Source organism: Dromaius novaehollandiae, chromosome 4 (assembly GCF_036370855.1).
Source record: "Dromaius novaehollandiae isolate bDroNov1 chromosome 4, bDroNov1.hap1, whole genome shotgun sequence".
Classification (NCBI taxonomy): domain Eukaryota; kingdom Metazoa; phylum Chordata; class Aves; order Casuariiformes; family Dromaiidae; genus Dromaius; species Dromaius novaehollandiae.
The window spans coordinates 6,371,968-6,395,542 of record NC_088101.1 but is presented as its reverse complement, the minus strand read 5'-3'; the positions used below and the strand labels follow the sequence as shown (position 1 = coordinate 6,395,542).

At 58.3% G+C, this 23,575-nt stretch overlaps 1 protein-coding gene across 1 annotated transcript; it reads right to left on the bottom strand.

Moving 5' to 3' along the window:
- Positions 1-293: 293 nt before the first annotated feature.
- On the bottom strand, positions 294-17,209 carry LOC135328209 (maestro heat-like repeat-containing protein family member 2B). Its single transcript, XM_064510801.1, has 21 exons — positions 17,136-17,209; positions 8,315-8,480; positions 7,704-7,869; positions 7,185-7,283; positions 6,580-6,731; positions 6,238-6,381; positions 5,811-5,903; positions 5,465-5,534; positions 5,259-5,372; positions 4,729-4,802; positions 4,331-4,450; positions 3,621-3,728; positions 3,272-3,431; positions 3,092-3,132; positions 2,666-2,801; positions 2,020-2,072; positions 1,637-1,744; positions 1,358-1,477; positions 1,031-1,153; positions 697-849; positions 294-451 (listed from the first exon to the last, which is right to left on the bottom strand). The coding sequence occupies exons 1-21, from the start codon at positions 17,207-17,209 to the stop codon at positions 302-304; spliced, it is 2,424 nt and encodes an 807-aa protein (XP_064366871.1). The 3' UTR covers positions 294-301.
- Positions 17,210-23,575: the final 6,366 nt, after the last annotated feature.

Below are 23,575 nucleotides of genomic sequence, written 5' to 3'. Positions count from 1 at the left end.
GCCGCGGGAGCCCCCCGCCACCCGCACGGCCCGGCTGACCTCGGTGACGCTCCGGATCAGCGCCAGCTTGAGCTGCATGTCCTGCGTCCCGGCACAGGGAAACACGGCGGCACCGGTGAGGAACTCCTCACAGCACCAAGGGCTCAACGAGGAACACGGCGGGCAGTCCAGCCCCAGAGCACAGCGCACAAGGGCGACTGCGTCTGCCCAGAGCCCCGGCTCGGCACACGGGTCGCAGGAAGGAAACCTCCTCTCCCCTCCTGGGAAGAAGCTCCCCCCGCGAAGGCATGAGCTTTCCCGGCTACCTACCGCAAGGAGACCCCCGGCCCCCGGCCTGGGGAGCGGGAGGGCGAGTCCGGCACGCCTGCGTGGGGAAAGGGGTGTGGGAAGGGCAGCGAGCAAGGCCCCGGGGGGCAGGACTTACCTTGGTGGAGAAGGAGAAGCCCAGCACCTGGAAGGGGAAAGGCGGTGGAGTGAGAGGCAGTGAACCAAGGCGCACAGACGCAGGACACGCAGCAACGGCCCCGAAGCACACAGACCCCGCAGGGCAGCAGGGACGAACCAGGGCTGCCGCGTCCCCCTCCGCCAGCACGGGCAGGGCACAACCGCCCCCGGGGCGCTGGGGGCAGTCGGCACTCGCAGGAGCTTCAGGGAAGACCCACGTCTGTGTGGCTGGCCCTGCGCCCGTGCACCCACCTGGCAGCTGGCGCGGTAGTGCTGCAGGATGCGCCCCACGACGTCGCTCTCCACGCGGGCCAGGAGCTGCTCCGGGGGGGCGCAGAGCGCGATCTGGCCGTAGGCCAGCACGAGGGCCATGTGCCTCCCCGCTCTCTTCCCCTGGTGGTATTCCTGCGCCGTGGGAGAAGCCACGAGACGTCAGCCCAGCGCCTCCGTCGGGCCCCAGCTCCCGCTGCCTCCCGGCGAAGGAGCTGCCCCGCTTTCCACGCAGCAGCCACCCCTGGGCTGCTACTGGTTTGGAAGTGAAAATAAAGCAGAGGAAAAACGAGCCAAGACACCCGGCATCCTTTACCTTCAGGCGTTTGAAAGCCCCAGACACTGGTCTTTCCTCCATGGACGCCCCAAACTCCTGCACCACCTCCAAGGCAAGGTGGAAGTGGCTCTCGGCAGAACCGGCCAAAACAGAAATCATCGCCTGCAACACAAGGGAAAGGGTGAGGCGGCCTCTGGCCGACACTCAGCCACGGCAAGCTCCGAGCGACACTCGCGATATCGTCCGACAGAAACAGCAGTGACAAGGAAATGAGAAGAGCCTGGAGCGCTCTGCTCGGAGAGATCACCGCTCCCCTGGAAATACCGAGGGGCTCCGGGGAAAGCAAGGGGAGAAGAGGAAACTCACCTCTCTCTCAGACGCTTCCAAGTAATTTGTCCTTGAGAGATGCTTCTTCATTTCCCGGCGGACGTAGGGGACATGCTGACACGCTGCCAGGGACACCCCGACAGCTTTATACAGGAAGGCCTGAAAGACAAGCGGCCACCCCAGACGTGGTCACGCACAGCCTGGCGGCACAGAGCCGGGCCGCGACGCACCAGCCCACACCAGGCACGACTGAGCTGGCCGCGGCGCCTGGCCGTCCAGCTCGGCTCCCGCAGAAACGAGGCCTCAGCAGGGACCCACCTGCTCCCGGGACAGCCAGGGGTAGCTGCCCGTCTGCTGGCTGAGCTCCACGCTCAGGCCCATGGTCCAGGCCTGGCTCTCGATCGTCTCCAGCGATGTCCTCAGGAACTAGGAGAAACACAAGTTGAAGCAAAGCCCCCGCAGAGCGGGTCACAACGTGCAACGATGGGACATGGCACAACACGACACGACCCTCTGTGATCCACAGCTCTTTGCAAAACAAAATCCTCAGGGCCTTTGCAGGGGGTCTTTCCTGTGTTTCCTGTTTTCTGAACAAAACTGGCATTTCCCTGCTCAGGGCTCCCCTGCTCCTGGTTACCTTTCCACCCACACCTTCCCCCACTTTCCCACCGGTAGCTGCTGCCCTCGCAGCAGTGCTGTACCTTAAGCAGGAGCTGCTCCCACTCGGCAGAGTCCAGGCAGCTCTCGCTTTGCCCTACAAAGCCGGAGCAAGAAAACCCTCCGTGTTACTTGGTGCCACAGAAGAGCCCGGGGGCTCCTTGGCACTCAAACACCCTCCGGCTCCCACACCAGAAGGGGCCCAAGCCGCGAGGCTCAAGCCCTCATGCCAAACTCTTGGCCAGGCCCAGGACACCTGACGGACCCTGGGGACGGGGGACAGGGGCACGGACTCAGCTCAGCCACACACCCGCCGCTCCCAGTCCCCATCGCTCGACTGCAGCTCCAGAGCAAACCAGGCCCTCACACGAGGGCTCGGACCACGCACACACATTTGCACCAGGACACGTTTCACCCACCCCCAGAAGCACCAAGTCCAGCCCTCCCAAACACCCACCCAGCGAGGACGCCGGGGTGCTGCAACACCTGCTCGTGGCAGTGACGGGCAAGAAAGGCCCCATCCCCCAGATGAACTGCTCCTGGGCGTCAGCGCTGCTCCCTGGAAGGGCAACAGCTGCAGAGCCAGCGCTGAGAAAGCCAGGGCCAATTCCCCTCCCTCACGCCTGGACGCTGCCTTTTCCTGCCTCCCCTTCGGCCTCTCCAGCCTCCTCCTCCCCGACGGCACGTTACCTTCCAGGCACTGCAGCAGGAAGGGGATCTTCATGGCCCACACCATCCCCACGGCGCTGTGGATCTCTGTGGACAGGGCCTGCAGCAGCCGCAGGGCAGCGACGCTGCAGCCGGCGTGAGGAGCTGCCGCAACCACCTGGGAGAGGGCAGGCGAGACCTGGGCTCGGGGCGGCCGGAGGAGCCGCAGCTTCTCCCCACAGGGAGGGCGGTTGCCTGGCCCCGGCCCAGCTGGGAGCTTCTCCCTGGCGCCGCCGGCTTCTCCCCCGCGCAGCAGCAGGGTCCCGCGGGGCCAGGGAGGCTCCGACTCGCTCTCGCACGCCTCTTCCTCCCTGCGGGCTGCTGGCCCTGGCCTGCGACACAGCTCTGCCCCGACCTCTCCCGTCACCTCCAGCCCCTGAAAGCGCTTTCCCCGGGGCCCCTACTCACCAGCAGGCGAGCCAGCAGGGCCTGCGGCCTCGGCAGCTTGGCTGTGAGGAGACAGAAAGGCCGGTGAGAGCGGCGCGACCCGCCATATCCTGCCCCTGCCCAGGCTGGGCAGCCCCCACGCGGCCCACGGGCCCCCGGCACAGCCTGACACGGCTCACGGCGAGAGTTTCGGCTTCCTACCTCGCTCCCGGGAGGCCACGACATCGGGCTCCTCCTCTCCGTCCTCGCCCCCTGCTCTCCCCCGGCTCTCGGCCAGCTCTCGCAGGCACCGGCAGAGCGGCACCAACGTGCCGGCGTACTGGGCTGGCACCACGTACTGCAGCAGCCGCGGCCACAGGAGCTGCAGGGAAGAACGAGGCCATTCAGCACGTTGTGGCTCCCACCTCCGTGCCAGCTCGAGCTCGTTTCAGCTCTGAGATGGAAACGACACTCTGCATTTCCACTCACCTTGTGCGCCTAAGGGGCTGCTCAGGGAGCACTTTGGGGAGAGTGGGGCAGGGAGGCAGCAGCAGGGCGCAGGACGACTTACTTTGGTCATCCCCCAGACGGAGACGTCCAGAGAGCGCAGGATGTCCAAGCACAGGGCTTGAAGATCTGCTGCTTCCTGCGCTTCTGCTTGAGACAGCTTTCTCTGCGCCTGCAAGACACAGTTGGGACAACACCAGCATCAGCCCCTGTCCCTGAGATGGGAGGTGAAGCATGAACCACCCAGCGCTATCGTGATGCTCCCCTGGGAGCCCCCATCTCCGGAGGCAGGAGAGAGCAGAAAGTCCCACAGGAGAGGCCAGATCCCAGGGGAAGGAAGCACTAAACAGGCTGCGACCAGGGAGACTCGCTGCTCCTCGGGGCGGTCGCCAGCATCGTTAGTTGGGGTGTCAGGATTACGAGCTCCTCCAGGGCCCAAGTGATGCCGCAGTGGCACCAAGCCGATGCAAGGAGGTTGCCCTGCGGCGGGGCTGTACTCAGTGACAGCGCTGAAACGGCAGCACGCATGGCCCAGCGGAGTCACGGCCCAGGCAGCACCGCAGTCGGATTTGTTACGTGCTGGTGGGAGGCCAAAGCACTCCCCCAGCCTCCTCCGAGATCCCCCCAGGAACGGCGGTGGGGACGCCGCTCAGCCCTCTGCACCGGGGACTGCAGCCCTGCTGGGGGGGGGCTCCCCATTGCCAGGGCGCCCGCAGGGGCTCCCAGGACACCCCAGGCACACAGCAAAGCCGAAGCGTCACGCTCTGCCCTCACCAGTCTGCCGGAGGCCTGGCTGAACGTGGCGAAGACGTGAGCCACCAGATCCCAGGCCGAGCAGCTCTGGACGCTGCAGCCCAGCAGCTCCTTGGTGAAGCGCAGAACTGCCCTCGCCACCTGCCACGGAGCACATTGCAGTTACCCTCCTCTGCTCAAAAGCCCAGGGGCAGACGCCTTCACACCCATCCAGCCCCTGTGCCCCGCGGGGAGACCACGGGGGTGCAGGAGGCCCCGCTGCTCCCACAGCCACTGCCACGCAGCAACATTTCCACGGGGAAACGCTCCTCTAGGCTCGACCCCCAACAGCAGCCCTGCCAGGGGCTGGCCAGGCTCTGCCCCCAGCAAAAGCTTTCTCTGCTGCCCACCGCGGTGCCGCCCTGCGCCAACCAGCTCACCTTCCTGCTGGAGTCTCCCAGCGCGCAGCGCACCGCCTGCATGAGCAGGGGCAGGCTCTGGCCTCTCTCTGCTGCTGGAAAAGACGGGGAGAGGCGGGCGCTCAGGCAGAGCCCTCATTTCAGCAGGGAGCTGCCAAAGCTCCCAGCTCGCTCACACACGAGCGGCACAGAAAACCCAGGACAAGACTGTGACGGCCGAGGAAGCAGCAGAGTCCCCCAGTGACTCTGTTTACAGACACAACTGGGTGACGGGACCGACTGTTTTAACAACACAGAGTGCTGCAGAAATGCGATGGGTACAAGTAGCTCATGTCCCGGCCCCATCACCGAGCGTCGAGTGCTGTCACCGGTGCGTCGCCATTTACAGCTGCCTCATCTCATCCCTGTCCCTGCAGCTGCGTGGCAGCTCGGCTGGGGAACACGCACTTTGCAGCTCGTTTCGGGCGTTTGTGCATCACTTGCAGTCATGTCTGCCCCCAGCCCGGCAGCCCAAACCCCTGGCCGGCCTCGCTGCGCCCCGCGGCACTGACCTGTGGGGCGCACCAGGGCTCTGAGCAGATCCAAGGACACCACGTGAGTGGCCTCGCTCCCACTCCCCAGCTGTGAGCGCAGAAAGGCCACCGTGTCCTCAGGGCAAACTCGGGCTGCGAGGGAAAAGTCGTGCTCTGCGTTAGCCAGAGAGTAGGGAGAGAGCAGCAAGGGCACAGCGGTGTCACGCGGAGTCTCCTCCCCTCACCCAGCAGCAGGACGCAGGAGGACAGCTCCGACCGCTGCTCCCCGCTGTGCTGCTTGCTCCCATCACTGAGCTGTGGGAACAAGGGGCGCTTTAGAGAGAAGAGCATCAGCTCCGAGGGGACTGAAAAGAAACTGCTGCCTCCGCTCTTGTCTCCCCGGGGGCTTTGGCTACAGCAGCCTCTAGACCCCAGCATAGGAGGCGACTCCCAAATATCTGCATAGACCTGGCCTTAAGGTAGCTCCCGCCGCAAGGACACTCTGCCCGGCCGCCCAGCAGGACCTTCCTGTCCCCGTGGGTCACGTCTGCTGCACCCAGCGCAGGCGGTACGGGGTCAGGCTGCCCTTACCTGGCGGTGCACAGCGGTGCCGATGGCCTGGACCTCGTCCTGGGGGATGGGGATCTGCACTTCCCCCAAAATCTCCAGAAAATAACTCAGAGCCTGCAAGGGAACGGGGGTGGGAAGAAGAGTGGGGCTGTCACCTAAAGCAACGTCTTAAGAAAGGAAACCCAGCGTTTCTGTGATGAAATTCCAGCCCCCTGGAAAAAAACCCTCCCTTCTCAAGGAGGTCAGCCCCAGGGATGCTCAGCTCCCTCTCGGCCCCACCTGGGCTGCTCTGGCGCTGCCCGAGAAGCCCAGCAGGCCTCAAGCCTCCCCTGCTCTCCCCCTTTCTTCTCAAGGGCTCCCGGCTCCTCCAGACACCCCACAGACCCCCAACACCTCGCGGCACACGCACAGACCCCACAGCCTTACTGTGCCCCACATAACGCCTCACCTTGGTCACCCGGAAAGTGTCCTGGACCTGCTGGTACTGGCCCAGGAGCCAGGGGAGCTGCTCCCACACGTGCTCGCGGTGCTCTTCCTCGCGCACAAGGAGGCCCATCATGGCAGCCATCGCCCCCAGGACGGCCTGCTTGGCCTGCAGGGAGGGCAGCGAGACGCTCTTCAGCGGGGCCCAGCGTCCTTCCACCCCGACACGGTCTGCCCTCCCCACGGAGAGGCAGTGCCCTGCTCCCCTGGAGGAGAAGGCCTTGCTCCAGAGGAGAGGGCACGTCCCCACCCCGGCCCCGCCCAAAGGCCCCTGGCGTCGCGGGGCCGGCACAGCAGCCGCTCTCACCTCCTCCTCCTCGCAGCCCAGCCAGCTCCCCACCACGTGGTGGAAGAGCGGGGAAACGCTGCTGCAGAACTGGGCCTGCCCCACGCGCGGGAAGCTGCATTGCTCCCAGGCGCCCAGGTAGGTGTTCACGGCCTTCGACCACTGCTCCAGGACTGCGGCGAGAGAAGGGCAGAAGGATCAGGGCAGAGCCTGTGGCGGGGACGAGACCTTGCTCTGCCGCCCCAGCCTGCCCTCGGCCGCAGCCCCCCGCTCGCCGCGGCTCCATCCGAGACCGGGTCCGGCCCCAGGCACAAGCCGCGCGGTGCTCGGAGATGCCCTGATGGAAACGCTGCGCTGTTGCTCTCCTCCTCCCCATCACACCTCCTCCTCCTCCTCCTCCCAGCCGTGTTCCCTTCCTGCGCTTCCCCCTGCGTCCCTGCCCCAGCCGTCCCAAACACTCGCCCTCTCTCCCAAAACCCCCCAAAACCAGCCCGCCCTGCACGCAGCAGGCGGGAGGGAGCCGGGGCAGAGCTCAGAGCCCGGCAGGTCGCACCGGGAGCAAAGCACAGCAGCAGAGGCGCCGAGGCTGCCCCGGCCCTGCCCCTGCGCGCGGGGCCGACACTCACCGCTGCAGACGGCGCGCAGGGTCCGGCTGCTCCCCACCTGGCTCAGCATCGTGCGCAGGGCGAAGAGCGTCATGCCCACGAAGGGGACGCACCACAGGGCTGCAGAGAGGGCAGGGCAGAGGCGCAGAGAGCGGCCGTCATCACTGGGAGCCGGGACAGCGCGCGGGGGAGCCCCGGGGCAGCACGGCGGGGGGAGCCCCCAGGCTGCTGGGCCCCTGGCGATGCGCCAGGGGGCCAGGGGGGCACCAGAGCTGCCCCAGGGGCTGGGGCAGGCCCCGGCATGGGGACGGCTTGGCGGGACTCGATGGGGAGCTGGTGCCTGCCCCAAGTGGGGTGCGGGGCAGCCCTTCAGGGGGCCTGGGAGGGCGGCGGGGGCAGAGCCAGCCCCGGCAGTCAGCGAGGGGCACCGAAACCTTGCAGCCTCCGGTTCAGCATGGAACATTTTGGGGAGATCGGGGAAGATCCCTTCTCCCGGGTACCGCAGACCACAGCCCCGAGCCAGAGGCTGACGGGCCCTACCGTAGCTGCTGGCCAGCTTGCCCAAGGTGATGAACACGAGGTCCTCGGAGATCTCTCCCAGGGCCCTCAGGTGGCACTGCAGCTCGTACATGACGCTATCAAAGTGGGAGTGGGCCAGAGCCACCAGGACGTCGCTGGCGGCCATCCGCACCTCCTCCGTCACACCCTGGCGAGAGCGGGAGAAAGGCTGAAGGCGCCGGCAGCGATCGCCTGCCTCCAGCTCTCGGTTCCTGCCTTGGCCACCTCCCCGCACAGCTCCAGGTATCGCCCCCCAAATCCACTGCAGCGATGAGTCCCCAAGGCCTCTGCCTCCAGGAAACACTTGCTGGTGCAGAAATCGTGGCCCTGCACGTCCCAGCTCCGCCACCAGCCCTGGGCGCAGGCGCCGCTGGCACAGGCAGCTGCTCCTGCTCTGCGCTCCCTCTGCAGCAGGGCTGGATACGGCCTTTGCTATCGCGGAGCCGCATCCGCGGGGAAGGAGCTGTCACAGGGGGTCTGGGAGCCTCTGACAGGGCTTAGTGCTAGACACGGGTCCTCAGAGCCCTCCTACATTTTACCCAACCCGGCTCTAGCCAGGCGCCTCTGGCTGCCTTCAGAGAGGAGCAGCTCACCTGCGCCACTCTCATGTCCCTCGAGGCCGCTGCGATCACTCTGGCCAGGACAGCGCTCTGCACGCGGCCGTCATCGCCCTGCAGGACTCTCTCCAGCTCTCGGTAGACCTCCGCTCTGTCGCCCTGGGGACGCAGCCCAGAAAGGAACAGGTTGGCCTTGCTTTTCCTTATTGCCAGGGAGTCCCAGAGCTGCAGACATGGGCCCTGTAGCGCCTGCAAAATGGTGTCTCCGCATCACCTCCCTTCTCAGTATCTAGGCAGAGAAACCAGTCGGGGCAGCAACTTCCCTGGAAAGTGTTTCTGAGAGGCAGGATAAACCCCGCGTGGCACGAGGCATCACCCAGGCAATGGGGAATGTACCTGGCAGGGAGAAGGGGATGCCCTTAGCTGAGGCACAGGAAAATTGTAAAAGACTGATGGTACAGTTGGCTTGTCAAAAAGGCACACAGTTACATTATGGCAGGAAGAGTGGCCCTTCGCAACAGATGGTAATCCAGCACAACAGTGGCCAGCAGAAGGGACTTCTGATGAGGAAACAGTAGCTTTCCTGCAACATCATCTAGAAGAGAGGTTTCCAGCTCAAACAGATTACTGGTCCATTTGGGATAACTGGGCATGGGCACAGGAGCATTCAAGCCAGAAAGCAGGGAGGAAGGGAACCCCACCAAAGGTGACACTCTCACTAGCAGATCCTAGTACCCCAGACCATGCTCCAAGAGTTTGCAGCCAACAAAGTAGCCAACCCTTATTTGCTTTTACAGGGAAAGGGCAACAATTAACATGGACACACCTCCCACCAAGTTTCACAGGGTCTCCCACCCTTTTTTTCCACAAATACTGGAGAAGGATGTAAAGGATATCAAATTACTGGGGGTAATCCACATTAGCTCTAGTGTAGTATGTAGATGACTTGCTGATAGCAAGTAGAGATGAAGATACCTGTCTAATAGACTCTGTACATCTCTGCACTGCTTTGGCAGAAAACTGTCACCAGGCATCTCCATCTAGTCTCCAGCTGTGTCAAAAGGAAGTAAAATACTTGGGGCTCACTCTGAAATAAGGGCAATGACTACTAGACCCAGAAAGAGGAGATGCTATAAGAAAACTCCCCCATCCAGGAACAAAGAAACAGTTGCAAGGATTCCTTGCAGCTGGGGGATTTTGCACACCATGGATCCCTGGGTTGGGAGAATTAACAAAACCCCTGGCAGAGGCAACCCAGAATGAAGAAGCAGAACCCATTGCACAGGGCCCCAAAAGAGAGCAGCAGCAGCACTAGTGGAGAGAAGCCACCCTCCCATTCTGGGACACCCTGTAAACAGTTTGTCCCACACAAAGTGGAGATACTGCTAAAACAACATGCAACCCAAGCAGTATCACCACAACAGGCACAGAGATATGCACTGATCCTCCTCCTGGCAGATCATGTAGTCTTGAAAAGAGGCAATGCCTTGAATGCAGCAACCCTAATATTTCTCTCCATCGTTGGGCAGAGGTATCACCAACATGAGCAGGTAATGCACACTTCAAGTAAGCCAACAACCCCTTTAACTGATGTTCCTTTGCAAAACCCGGATCGAGTCCTGTTCGTAGATGGCTCATCCTACTAGCTGCACAGACAGCAACAAACTGGGTATGCTGTAGTCAGCCAGGAACAAGTGATAGAGGCTGAACTGCTTCCCACACAAATGAGTGCACAAGGAGCAGAACTAGTAGCCTTGACACAGGCAGCGCACCTGGCAAAAGGAAAGCAAGTCAACATCCACACCAGCTCTCAATATGCCTTTGGGGTATGTCATGCAACTGGGATGTTTTGGAAAGAACAAGGACTTTTCACATAGTCAGGAAAGAAAGTGGCTAATGGAGAAGAAACACACAATCCACTGGTATCAGTCCAGCCGCCTGAAGAAATTGCTGTGATGCACTGCCCAGCCCATACTAAGGACACTACAGAAATTAGGAAAGGAAATGCTTTAGCCAACACCACCACAAAGGCTGCAGCCCAACAATCTCTGAGAGACTGTGTTGTTGCAGCTCCAATCAGGAACCAGAGTGAATGGCTGAATTTAATACACCCCAAAACCATGCATGAAAAGGACTGCTCAGGAGCAGAGAAGAAACAATGCGAAAAGCAGGAAGCAAAACAAAATGACAATGGAATACGGACACTTGGGGGAAAACATTCTACCCATGCCAAAAAAAAAAAAGTAATCACTGTAGCTGGGTGGTTTAACAATAAAGCTCATGGGGGAGCCGAGGCAGTAGCTAACCAGACACAGAAAGCATGGGCCAAACCAGGAATTTATGCAGCTGCAGAAAGAATAACGGATAGCTACCCAACCTGCCAAAAGGTCTCCAGCAGCAAACCAACCTCAGAGTTAGGGGGACAACCGTGGGCCTCCTTTCCTTTTCAAAGGCTACAACTAGACCTTGTGGATATGCTGTCTGCCAATGGGTACAAACACTTGTCAGTGATAGGAGATCAGTCATCAGGCTGGGGAGAGAGAGGACTTCCCAACAAGAAAGGCTGAGGCAGGAGGGGTGGTAAAAACCTAACTAAAAGAAATCCTACCCAGATATGGGGTTCCAGAAGCAATGCAGTCACACAGGGCTACCCATTTCACAGCAAACAATCAAGCAACTATATACATCACTAGGAAGAGAGAGAAACCTGCAGACCCCTTATCACCCACAGTCTGCAGGACAGGTAGAAAGAATGAACAGAACATTAAAGGAAAAAATAGCACACACACACAGAGCTCTAAAATGGCCAGAGGCATTGAACTTAGCTCTATGGGATGTTTGAAATGCCCCATGACAACCCAGAGGGGCAACACCAGCAGAAATTCCCTTTGGGAGACATTGAGCCATACCAGGGCCTTACACCCCTGCTAAGACCAGCCTGTTAGAGATGAACAAGTGACACAACATGTACTAGCTTTACAGGAGCAGCTTAAGGCTTCACAAAATCAGGCTCCCTGGTTTCAGCCAGTACCATCTGACATTCAGGCACATGACAGACAGCCTGGGGATGAAGCTTTAGGTAAAGTATTTCTACAAAAATCCAAGTCAGAACCTAAGTGGGACAGGCCATATACTGCCATGCTGTGTTCTTACTTGGCTGTTCAAGTTGAACTGTACTTGCATACACTGGAAAGAGACAGGCATGTATGAGAACCCTTGGCAGTCTTAGATTCATAGACACCATTGCTGCAAATACAAGTAGTGACTCAAATATTTGTGTTCATAACTGGACCAAAATTATGGGATGCAACTTCAATCATTCAGCTCCTGTTAGATCTTAACAGTTGTTACCATCTAATTATACATTGACTCAGAATTTACTACCTACCCCCACTGGAATACATCTTACACTGGTGAAAAAGCTACTACAACATGATGACCTGCATCAACTGCTAGAAGGCATCCAAAACAATGGACAAGAACTCTCACCACTCATGATACAGAAGAGATACCATGTCTTAGAAAGGATAAGGAAGGATGGAGACCATCATGGGTGGGAAACACTCCTAGGATGGTCACCAAGCACAACAGGGATTTATAATCACCTGCTGCACCCAGTAGTTAAGTTCAGCTGTGTCATGCCTATCACTTACAACCATATTATACATGAAATTATGGAAAGTGACAGTCTGCCTCAGAAGACTGAGGACTGTTTCAAGTGTTAGCAGGGATGCTTAATAAAAACAAAGGGAGGACTGCTAAAGAACATTGAACTGAAACTGTCTAGAGGTAGCTGCCCAGCACAACTTTTATAAACACTTGGCATGAGTAGTTCAATTTGCTGAAGCCTTAGGCCACACTCAGAGAACAGGAGGGACTTGCATCCAGCTCAGGAAAAGAGGCCCCAGGGCCAGCTCCAGCTGGAAAGACAAGGACATCACAAGCAGTCTGTATCCCTGTGTCTCACACTCCAGAAGGGAGGATGTCACAACTCTGAAATAAGGCCTGTGCTGGCCATCAGGACCCTGAGAAACAAAGCCTCCTCTCCCTGCTGGGGCAGGGAGAGTTGTGGTCTGCAACCACCTCCTCCTCCTCAGGACCTTGAGAGACAGAGGGACCCAACAAGGAACAAAGGCACATCCCTCAGCAGAAACCACACCAGTAAAGATGAGGAAAGAAACAGCCTGCCCAGGGACAACAATGAGACCCAATAAGGAACAGGAGACCCCAGAGCTGAATATTACTAGTGGTCCCAACTACCACATGAGGGGTGGAGACCTTGGATTCAAAGGCTACAATTGCCCAGGGATTCCTTTCCTTAGGGTCCCCTTCCAGAGGCACCCAGCTCAAGCTGCAATTACTGCACACATGCCATTAAAATTCATTTCATTCACTTGGATTTGGCTCCACACTTCCCAGCAGGAACCTAGGGTCAGACCCTGCTGTGGTGGGCAGCAAACCTAACCTTCCCTAACACTGTTGGAGCAATACCAACTGCTGGTCTGAGCCTCTTTGGGAAGCCCCATGCTCAAGGGTTAGTGTCATGCCTGACAATTTCTCTGCTTATTACCCGAGGGCTTTACCTTGTACATGATTTTAAGACACAGTTCAGCAGTACTAAAGGATTTAAATAGGGCCTTGCCTGCCAATACTCCCCCCTCCCAAGAGGGCTACTCATTCTCAGCAGCTCTGGAAATAATTCATCCCCTCTCAAACCACCCAAACTGCCCTTGCTCTCCTTTTGAGCCTGTGTTCCAGCTGTCACCAGAAGGGCAACACTCTTAACCCCCTGCTCCTCCCACAAGTCCCTCCTGGCCCCACTACATTCAGGAGAGATTTGGACTGTGCTCACAAGAGCTCACAAAGCAGTCATGTTGAAACACACTGTCCTAAGCTCAGGAGTCTCCTGGGGGGCTGGTAAGGGCTAGTTTTACACACCACTCAGTTTCTGCACACACCCTATAGTAGAAGGCAGTTGGGGAATCTCCTTGACAGATAAAATAGTTTTAGGCAGTCTCTGAAGCAGTCCTATTTGACTTCTATCATGTCTAAAAAGTCAAAGCAACACGAGGCAGACAACATACCAGGTACATTTTTCAGCTTTTGATGGCAGCCTTCGGATGCCAGTTATGTCTGCCTTGGGAGCAGACCCCATCTTGCCATGTTCATGAGACACAGCACTCTTCTAAGACCTGCAGGGGAAAAGCAGAGTCAACCCAATTGTACCCCGTGATTAGCTACAGGACTTGGCATGCCACATACTGAAACACAGGGGCAATCACTACACTGTTGTACCTCCAAGCAAAGCTTATTCAAGCCCATTGGGGTGATCAACACCCATGTCAATGGACTAGGCAGAGACTGGAAACTCAAAGCATGCAGCAACTCACCTCACTGGATGGCTCCTCTGACAAGCCACTAACATCTCAGGCCCATCAAGCTTCACAACCTCTCATGAGAAAGACTAAAAAGGGCTCTCCAAAGAGCACGGGGCCCAGGAAAAAGCCCCCAACAAGCAATGCCTGTGCCATGACAGTGTTGTCCGAAAAGCGGATTCGTTGCCCGGTGTGCAATGAGCCAATAATTACACACTCAGGAGAGACATTTATTTATTTATTTCAGAGTTGCGCAAGCCTGGGTGCTCGGTGGTCTCCCACAAATCGAGCACCCCCCCCAACTTTTCAGGTAGCATTTATACAAACAAATTGCCAGATTTGCGACTTTCCCTTGTACACTGATTGGTTAGTGATTTCTTCATTCCCTGGGTCCCACCCCTGCTTCTCAAGGTCCTGATCAATTAACACTGCCCCAGCTAGGTCAGTAGACGTTATCTCACAAGGTCCTGACGAAGAGGACATAATCCAGACCCCTTAATTAACACTGTTTCAACAGTGAGAGGAGGCTTTGCTTCCCAAGGTCCTGGCACCCAAACAGGCCTTATTTCTCAGCCTTGGCATCCTCCCTTCTGGAGAGTGGGGCACAGGAATGCAGACTGCTTGTAACTCCCTTATCTTTCCAGCCTGCACCAGCTCTGAGGCCTTTTCTTAACGAACTAGGAGCGCGGCCTAAGGCTTCAGCAAATTTAGCTACTTATGCTAAGCAAGTGTGCGGCTACTCATGCTAAGCAAATTCTATCTAAGATAGAAATTATCCAAATCTACCTACTTCAAACATTCTTTCTGAGCTTCTCAGGGTTGCCTTGTAACAACAGCATGTCTGGCAGGAAGACAGGGGACTGCTGCCTGCTGAAAGGAGCCCCCAGGCACTGTCACCTGCTGCTCCCCCTCAGCACATCACACATCCAAATGCAAAAGCTGCATGAGCCCCTTCCAGAGCCAGCTGCTTTCCCAACTGTCCTACCAGGGCTTGTTGCCCCATTCAGCTACTGGGCACAGGGCCCTGCCCAGACCCTCGGGTCGGCAGGCACAAGCAGCCCTGCTGCAGCTGCCGGGAGGCAGGAGCTCACAGCCTCCCCAGCTCAGGCCTCTCACCAGCCTTGTCCCCAGCTGTCCCTCCTGCCCTGCCCCCGGGCTCAGGCACTGACCTCAGCAGAGCTCTGCAAAGGGGTTGGTGTCCCCAGCTCCTCCTCCCCAGCCACCCACTGCCTCCAGCACAGCAGGGCTCCCACGGCCCGGGGCAGCCACCCCCTGCAAGAGGCACCCAGCCCCCCCACAGCCTGGGGGAAGCCCCCCCCCCACTCCCTGAGGCAGCTCCTGTCACTCCCCCCTCCCCCACAACAGCCCCCCCCACCAGCTCACACCAGCCCCACCCCTCCACCAATCAGCTGCAGCCCCGCCCCACAGGCAGCCCCAGAAGCTTCCAGAAGCTCCTGGAAGGAGAAAGGCAGCCTTGAGGCAAAGGGCCCCTAGGGCAAAAGAGGGAGTAACACCAACAGGTGCCCAGGGAGGGGACAGTGCTGAGAAGCTCCAAGCACCCACTTAGAGACACTGGAAAGCAGCAACCTCACCAGCAGCTTCTGGGAAGGAGCCACCTGCCTCAAGAAGCACTGTCCCCAAAACAGGGAAGAAAAAGCATCAAAACCAGCTGTCAAAAGCCAGGAAGGGGAGAAAATCCACACCCTGGCAGAGCACAAACAGCAGTCCCTCCTCCATTATCATGGGAAGGGGTGTTGGGGGGGGAGGTCACACTCATTTCCTTCCCTCCTTCAGTTAGGGAAATTCAGGCAGTTTTAATTGGTTAATCAGCACCAGATCAGACCTGCTGCTTTGGGGCAGTCAAGAAGCACCAGGTCCCACTGGGACAACTCTGAGGGCTCATGCCAAGGGCTCCCCTCCTTGCCTTCCTGCCCACCCCAGCCCCTCCATGGCAGGAGAATTGGAGGCAGCATCTGCTTGTGCTACAGCTGTGAGGAGCTCCCAGGAGCAGACCCAGGGCACCCTGACTCCCAAGGCCTTCCTCACCACCTGCCTTGACTTGGAGCCAAGACCTGGGTTCCCACCACATTGGGTTTCCACTCCAGGGCCTGAATCAATTCAGTTTGCTGACCAAAAAAACCCAGGAAACACCTTGTGCATGGGAGAAGAGCTCTTCACTGCCTGAGGCTTTTCCTGCTTTGTTGTTAGTTGACACTTGTTGGCTGAGAAGCATTTGCTTAGACTTGCTCTCTTTTAAATCAACATAAGGCTAAAAGAGATAGCACATCCTAATGCAACTACCCCCAACTACTGCTCATTCAGGAAGAGCCTGGATGGTCTCTTCCAGGCCACTGTTTACTCCTCTCCTTCAGTGCCTGCATTCCAGTTGGGACAACAACAGGAACTTCAAAGGACTGTTTTCTCTTACAGAGCAAGAAGGCCATGTGCCAGTTCCAGCTCCCACTTGCTGCTCTGACACAGTCCCTGCTCCATTTCCCCTCTCACTCCGAGGGACTCAGAAGCAATTCCCAACAAGGACACAACTGTGTTGTGGGCACCAGCAGCACTGGGCATTAAATGAAGCCTTGCTTTAAGAGAGTTTAACACACACCAAGCATCTCTTCCCAAATAATCCTGAAGGGAGTCAGAAGCCACAGCACTAGAAGGCTCTGACATGCATTCCCATGCCTCACACTCTGAAAGGGAGGATGTCAGGACTTTGAAATAAGGCCTGTGCTGGCCATCAGGACCTTGAGAAACAAAGCCTCCTGTCCCTGCTGGGGCAGGGGTAGTTCCTGTGGTCTGGAATTACCACCTCTTCCTCCTCGGGACCTTGGGAGACAAGGGCAGGACCCAACAAGGAACAAAGGCACATCCCTCAGCACAAGTCACAGCAGCAAAGAGAAGGGAAGAGACAGCCTGCCTAGGGACACCAATGGGACCCAAGGAGGAACAGGAAGACCCCACACCTGAGTATTGCTGGTGGTCCCAACTACCACACAAGGGGTGGAGAACTTAGACTGAAGAGTTACAATTGCCCAGGGATTTCTTTGTTCAGGGTCCCTCTTCAGCAGCACCCAGCTCCAGCTGGTGCTGGAGTTTTAGGTAGTTTGCTGAGGAAACACCAAAAGATTCTGCAAGAGAGGAAAATGACTGGGGAATGTTTGTTTTCTGCTTCTTGCGTTGTAGGGACTAAAAAAAGCCCCTAAGCAGTGCTAGCGAGGGCCAGGCCCAAAGCATGCAAGAGGTGTTTCTTCACATAATGCATAAATAGGCGCTGGAATTTCTGGCTGGATGTGAACAGTTCACATGGGCTCCAAAAAAGCCTGGACAAACTCTCAGGAAAGAAAAACCTGTGAGGGATGTGAAATGCAGAGGCACCACCTCTGGTGCTGGGAATGCTTGAGCCACAGATAGCAAGATACATGACACCTGCAGGAGAAGGATTCCTGTATGCTCGCGCTGCACATCTAGGCAGGTACAGCTTCTTGGAAGTGTTGGGAAGGTTCTCGACATCAAACGCTAGCAGGTATTCAAAGAAGGCTTTCACTACCATCGTATCAAAGGCCTTTGGGGGCAGGTGACATGTATATATGTGGGTATGATATACCCACCTAACAAAATTGTCCTGGTTAAGCTTTGCTTCCATGTGAGGTGTTCCAAGGGACTGTCACTTTTCACATGGAAGAGCTTTCTTGCTATGGCACTAGGGCCCTTGGTGCAGCAGGAGGCCTTAATTGCCCTGACCAGGCTCAGCTGTGGCTTCCCTGACCAGAATCAGCTGGGGCTTCCACCCACCTGTCCTCTACCCATTGGCCAGAGGGCTGCATTTAAGCTTGGTGAGGGGCCCCTTGTTCCTGTTGGGTGCCCTGGGAGAGTGAGTGAGAGTGTGTGTGTGTGTGTGTGTGTGTGTGTGTGTGTGTGTGTGTGTGTGTGTGTGTGTGTGTGTGTGTGTGTGTGTGTGTGTTTTTGTGTTTTTGTTTTGCAGGGTGAGTGTGTTTTGGGGGCTGGGTCTCTAGGGTGGTGCTTGTGCATGGTGTGTTTAGTTGTTTGTCTCTGTTTTATGCTGTGTGGAGCTCTGTGTGAGGTGACTCTTAAAGTTGCTGTGGTGCCCTGGCATTGTAGGGCTGTAGGTGTGCAAAGGCTGTCTGTGTGTGTTTGGATCACCCAGGCTTGTAAGCTTGTGTTTGTTCCTGGAGTCCTGCTGTGTTTCCTGTTCCCTGGGAGGTAAGTATGTAACTAGGGTTGAGTGCTCCTTGTTAGGAGTTGTTTTGTTATCTGAGGGGCCAATATTCCTGATCTCCTGAGGAGTCCTTGTTGAAAAGCTGTGCCCTTTGAGTTCTGGTAGCCTCATTCTCAGGCTGCTCTCTTTAAATGGGAAGAGTGTCCCACCAGGAAAAGCTTGAAAACTCCTAGTCTCACTTCTTGGAAAGCAAAGAGTGCTAAGCCAAAACAGCTGGTCAGATGTAGAATCTTTGCAGCTTGAAGGGCTTGAATTCATCTTTCATGCAGTTTGTTTATTGCATCTCCTTATCTTGCAGGAAAGGCTAGTATATGGGGGAGACTGGGGGCAAGAAGGTTGTGACAGATGCTTAAATCATCAGGTCAGAAGGGAGTTCTTCAAAAGCATTGTTTTCTGACCACAAAACCCAGTTCCTATGACAGAATTGGGTCAGAGTCATTCCTTGACTATGCCTGTGCCTTCTGAGATGGAGGTGAGATAGCTTTCTCCAAATGTCCCAGTACTTAAGGCAGGTTTTCTTAAGAAATCTTCATGCTTCAAGCTTAAATTAAGCAGTGTTGTTATTAGTGAGCCTAGTAGAGAAGAATGAGAGACAAAACACAGTGTTTAAAGAACTCCCAAGTTTGGTCAGTAGCTTCACAGCCATGTTTGGCAGATGCTTGGCAGTACTATGTTTTGAGGAGAAATGTGTCTCTTCTTTTTCCAGCTCCCTTTGGATGCTCTTGTTTCTCTCTGGAGCTCTCCAAAGGCATGTGGAGTGCTGCAGCTGAGAAGAGAGAAGCAGCTGTGGGACAGCTCTGCTGCAGTCTCTGGGCTTCAAAAGCCTGAGCTGCTGCTGCCCTAGCTAAAGACATGGCTTATGCCCCCAGGACACAGAAGGGGGCCAGCTACCACATCAAGGGTAAAATGATAGGACACCCTGTGCTGCCCAGTGTGCACAGTCTTGTTTCTCTGGAAGTAGCTGAAAGTGCAAAGCATGGCTCTTGGCAGGCTTGCCTTTTGGAGTGGTCAGCACTGTTCAACTCCTGCCTCATTGTGAGTTCCTGTCTTGCTGAACTAGAAGATGCTTGACTAGTTGATAGTCAGGATTTCCTTGTGGATTCTGTCTGATGACACAGAGGGTTTTCTTGTGGTGAGCTCAAAGCTTGTGTTGGGATTAGTGTAGTCACATGGAAATGCTTTACAAGCAGTAACTAGCAGTGGGCATGCCACCCACTCAGTGTCCCAGCTGTGAGGGGGTCTGGGGGGTGTGTGAGGTGGTTACCCTCACCTGGCATGTCCCAGTGAGGTGCACCTGCAAGAGCTGGGGGATACAGTGAGGTGTGCTGGGGAGGAGTTCTAGCAGTGACTGGGAGGTCTTAGTGTTGTGTGACAGGGTCTTCAGATGCTACTTCTCTTCAGATGCTTGCCCTGAAGAGACCAATATAAAAAACCATAAATGGCTTTGAAAGTGTCTCAGGGGGGTGAAGGTTTTCTTTTTAAGAAAAAGCTAGACTCCACTGTGGGAGGGTTTGACCTATAAAGTGGCTGCACTCTCAGGCTAATCTCTGGGTGTGAATGCAAGTTAAATGTGACAAGGGTGTTAAGCTGCTAAATAGTTCAGTGTATCCTGTAGTTAAGCTGAAATAAGTGAAACCAAGCTGTTGCAGGTTGCAGAGGCTTGGCAGTCTGGGGTTTGGTTAGAGGGAAGTGTGCTTGAGGGTTACTGGTGTGGAAGACATGGTTTCCTGTCTCTCTCCTGCCCTCACAAAGGGAGGCCTGCTTTAATTTTGCAGCAGGGCAGCACTGGAGCTGTGAGCTGGTGGGTGGATGTGTGCAGGCTGTGTCCTTGCTGATGAGGGAATCCTGGCCTCTGTCCTCCCCTTCCATTTAATGTGACATGTGGATGTATGGAGTTATGCAGCCACAAAGGGGGTGGGGAGGGGGACAGAAACCAGTTACCTGGGTGGACATGCAAGGGAGCACTGGGGTTGCTGTAGCAGGGAAGCTAAGGGCTGCAGCTCAGAGCAGGGCTTGTGTTATGTACAGGCCTAGTGAAGTTAACCATCCACGAGTCCTGCTTGGCGTAGGGACAGACCTAACATAAGCATGAGACCTAATGCGCCCAGCTACTCTGTCTTGTCTCCAGCTCTGGCCTTGCTCTGGAGGACAGAATTGAGTTCTTGCTTTTACTGCTCCCTGGCTTCCTAAGATGAGGCAGACTGACTGCTCCCATTCTGGTCCTCTTTCTGGTGTTGAAATGCTCCCTTCCTAGAGGGCCCTGGCTTGGGAAAGGACTGTTAGCTTGTCTTTTTCTGTCGAGGATTATCCTGTCTCTTTCTGTAGTACCTTTAGGTGTGTAACTGCTTTAAAAACAACTTGAAGCCGTGGTGACTTCATGCTGTTGTCCAGGGGAAGAAGCATCTGTTGGAATTAGACTATGGTGAGAAGGGAAAGTGGTGTCAGTGGGGGTGTCCTAGATCTGAATGCTGTCCTGTGTGTCATAGTAACTCTGTAGTAGAGGCACTCTTGGTGGGATTGGGTTATTGCTATTCCATACTCAAAAACTTAGCTGAAAATCAGGGGTGCTGTTTGGGCCTTGTTGAATTGGTGAGAGACTTGCCCTGGCTTGAGGCCAAGCACTCAACTGGAAGTGCCCAGGTATAAGAAAAGGTGGGGGGAGAGGGGGAGGGAATGAGTGTATTGCCTGATGCTTTTTCAAGGAGAAGTGGGGAGAGAGAGTGCCTGGAGTCAGAGCTGGCTCCATGGGCCTAAGGCCCCAAGTCACAACATGGGTGAGGATCACCTCACCAAGAGAGGGTGTTTCTTCTGCAGGCTTCCCACTAGCAGGAGCAGCAGAGAGGGCTGGTTAGCCTGCTAAGGGCTCTGACAGCTGCCAGAGCATCAGCCTGGCAAGTCTGTGCCTAGCTGGGGGGACAGGGAGCAGTCCTTGACAAGGAGACGGGGCCCTTGACAAGGAGCAGTCCTTGACAAGGAGATGGGGCCCTTGACAAGGGGAGCATCTCTGCAGGCACTGTACTGGCTAAATGAGAGTGCAGTTGTTGCAGAACCTGCTGTTCCCTGTGTCTTGTCCTCAGGCTGTCAGCTTGTGTCACCTTCCTGTCAGAATGTGGTGTGCCTCGACTTCCCAAGGGCTGAAGCAAGGCTGTGTTGGTGGCAGCAGCAGGGCATCAGTTCTCTGGATAAATAGCATCAAGGCAAGCTGGTTAAAGAAACCTTCTTCCCAGCAAGTGAAGAAACATGAAACACTAAGGAGAACAAGACAAGCTGCATTACAGTGCCATTAAAAGGAATGGTGACTGCTAACCCGGGGGCAGCCTTGGTTTGATAAGGGCTTGTGTCATGCTTGTGAAATAGTTTTATGAGGCTGTGAAATGTATACCTCTTCTATGTATCAGCATAACTTCCAACAAGCTGCAGTGGAGTGGGGGGGAGGGTGATGACAATTATACCAGGACAGTAGGTACTAGAGACAAAAGGGAAAAAACTGGAGGAAGATAAAATGCTGGCTGGACAGTACTTCCTGCTCTAGTTGCTAGCACAGCTGCAGTCTCTGTGCCTTATATTGAAGGCAGTATGTCAGCATGTGCTGTCAGTGTTGGAGGAGGCATGTGTGAGAGGTGAATACTCCTGCAGCACAAATTGAGTGTAGTAAATCACATAAAATTCTGTGTGTGTCATGACAGGTTCTTTGCTGTGACCCTGCCTGGATTGTGTAACTTCCGGCCCTGGCTGTGGCCCTTCCTTCATTCCGCCTGCCTGCCCTGGCTGTGGCCCTTCCTTCTGCCCGCCCGCCCTGGCCGTGGCCCTTCTGCCCGCCTGCCTGCCTGCCCGCCCTGGCCGTGGCCCTTCTGCCCGCCTGCCCTTTTGCCTGCCCGCCCTTCTGCCCGCCCTGGTTGTGGCCCTTCTGCCCGCCCACCGTGGTCGTGGCCCTTCTGCCCGCCCTTCTGCCCGCCCGCCCTTCCGCCCGCCCTGGTGGTGGCCCTTCTGCCCGCCCGCCCTTCTGCCCGCCCGCCCTTCCGCCCGCCCTGGTGGTGGCGCTTCAGCCCGCCCGCCCTTCCGCCCGCCCTGGTGGTGGCCCTTCCGCCCGCCCTGGTGGTGGCCCTTCCGCCCGCCCTGGTGGTGGCGCTTCAGCCCGCCCGCCCTTCCGCCCGCCCTGGTGGTGGCCCTTCTGCCCGCCCGCCCTTCCGCCCGCCCTGGCCGTGGCCCGCCCTTCCGCCCGCCCTGGCCGTGGCCCGCCCTTCCGCCCGCCCTGGCCGTGGCCCGCCCTTCCGCCCGCCCTGGCCGTGGCCCGCCCTTCCGCCCGCCCTGGCCGTGGCCCGCCCTTCCGCCCGCCCTGGCCGTGGCCCGCCCTTCCGCCCGCCCTGGCCGTGGCCCGCCCTTCCGCCCGCCCTGGCCGTGGCCCGCCCTTCCGCCCGCCCTGGCCGTGGCCCGCCCTTCCGCCCGCCCTGGCCGTGGCCCGCCCTTCCGCCCGCCCTGGCCGTGGCCCGCCCTTCCGCCCGCCCTGGCCGTGGCCCGCCCTTCCGCCCGCCCTGGCCGTGGCCCGCCCTTCCGCCCGCCCTGGCCGTGGCCCGCCCTTCCGCCCGCCCTGGCCGTGGCCCGCCCTTCCGCCCGCCCTGGCCGTGGCCCGCCCTTCCGCCCGCCCTGGCCGTGGCCCGCCCTTCCGCCCGCCCTGGCCGTGGCCCGCCCTTCCGCCCGCCCTGGCCGTGGCCCGCCCTTCCGCCCGCCCTGGCCGTGGCCCGCCCTTCCGCCCGCCCTGGCCGTGGCCCGCCCTTCCGCCCGCCCTGGCCGTGGCCCGCCCTTCCGCCCGCCCTGGCCGTGGCCCGCCCTTCCGCCCGCCCTGGCCGTGGCCCGCCCTTCCGCCCGCCCTGGCCGTGGCCCGCCCTTCCGCCCGCCCTGGCCGTGGCCCGCCCTTCCGCCCGCCCTGGCCGTGGCCCGCCCTTCCGCCCGCCCTGGCCGTGGCCCGCCCTTCCGCCCGCCCTGGCCGTGGCCCGCCCTTCCGCCCGCCCTGGCCGTGGCCCGCCCTTCCGCCCGCCCTGGCCGTGGCCCGCCCTTCCGCCCGCCCTGGCCGTGGCCCGCCCTTCCGCCCGCCCTTCCTTCCTTCCTTCGGCCCGCCCGCCCTGGCCGTGGCCCGCCCTTCCTTCCTTCCTTCGGCCCGCCCGCCCTGGCCGTGGCCCGCCCTTCCTTCCTTCCTTCGGCCCGCCCGCCCTGGCCGTGGCCCGCCCTTCCTTCCTTCCTTCGGCCCGCCCGCCCTGGCCGTGGCCCGCCCTTCCTTCCTTCCTTCGGCCCGCCCGCCCTGGCCGTGGCCCGCCCTTCCTTCCTTCCTTCGGCCCGCCCGCCCTGGCCGTGGCCCGCCCTTCCTTCCTTCCTTCGGCCCGCCCGCCCTGGCCGTGGCCCGCCCTTCCTTCCTTCCTTCGGCCCGCCCGCCCTGGCCGTGGCCCGCCCTTCCTTCCTTCCTTCGGCCCGCCCGCCCTGGCCGTGGCCCGCCCTTCCTTCCTTCCTTCGGCCCGCCCGCCCTGGCCGTGGCCCGCCCTTCCTTCCTTCCTTCGGCCCGCCCGCCCTGGCCGTGGCCCGCCCTTCCTTCCTTCCTTCGGCCCGCCCGCCCTGGCCGTGGCCCGCCCTTCCTTCCTTCCTTCGGCCCGCCCGCCCTGGCCGTGGCCCGCCCTTCCTTCCTTCCTT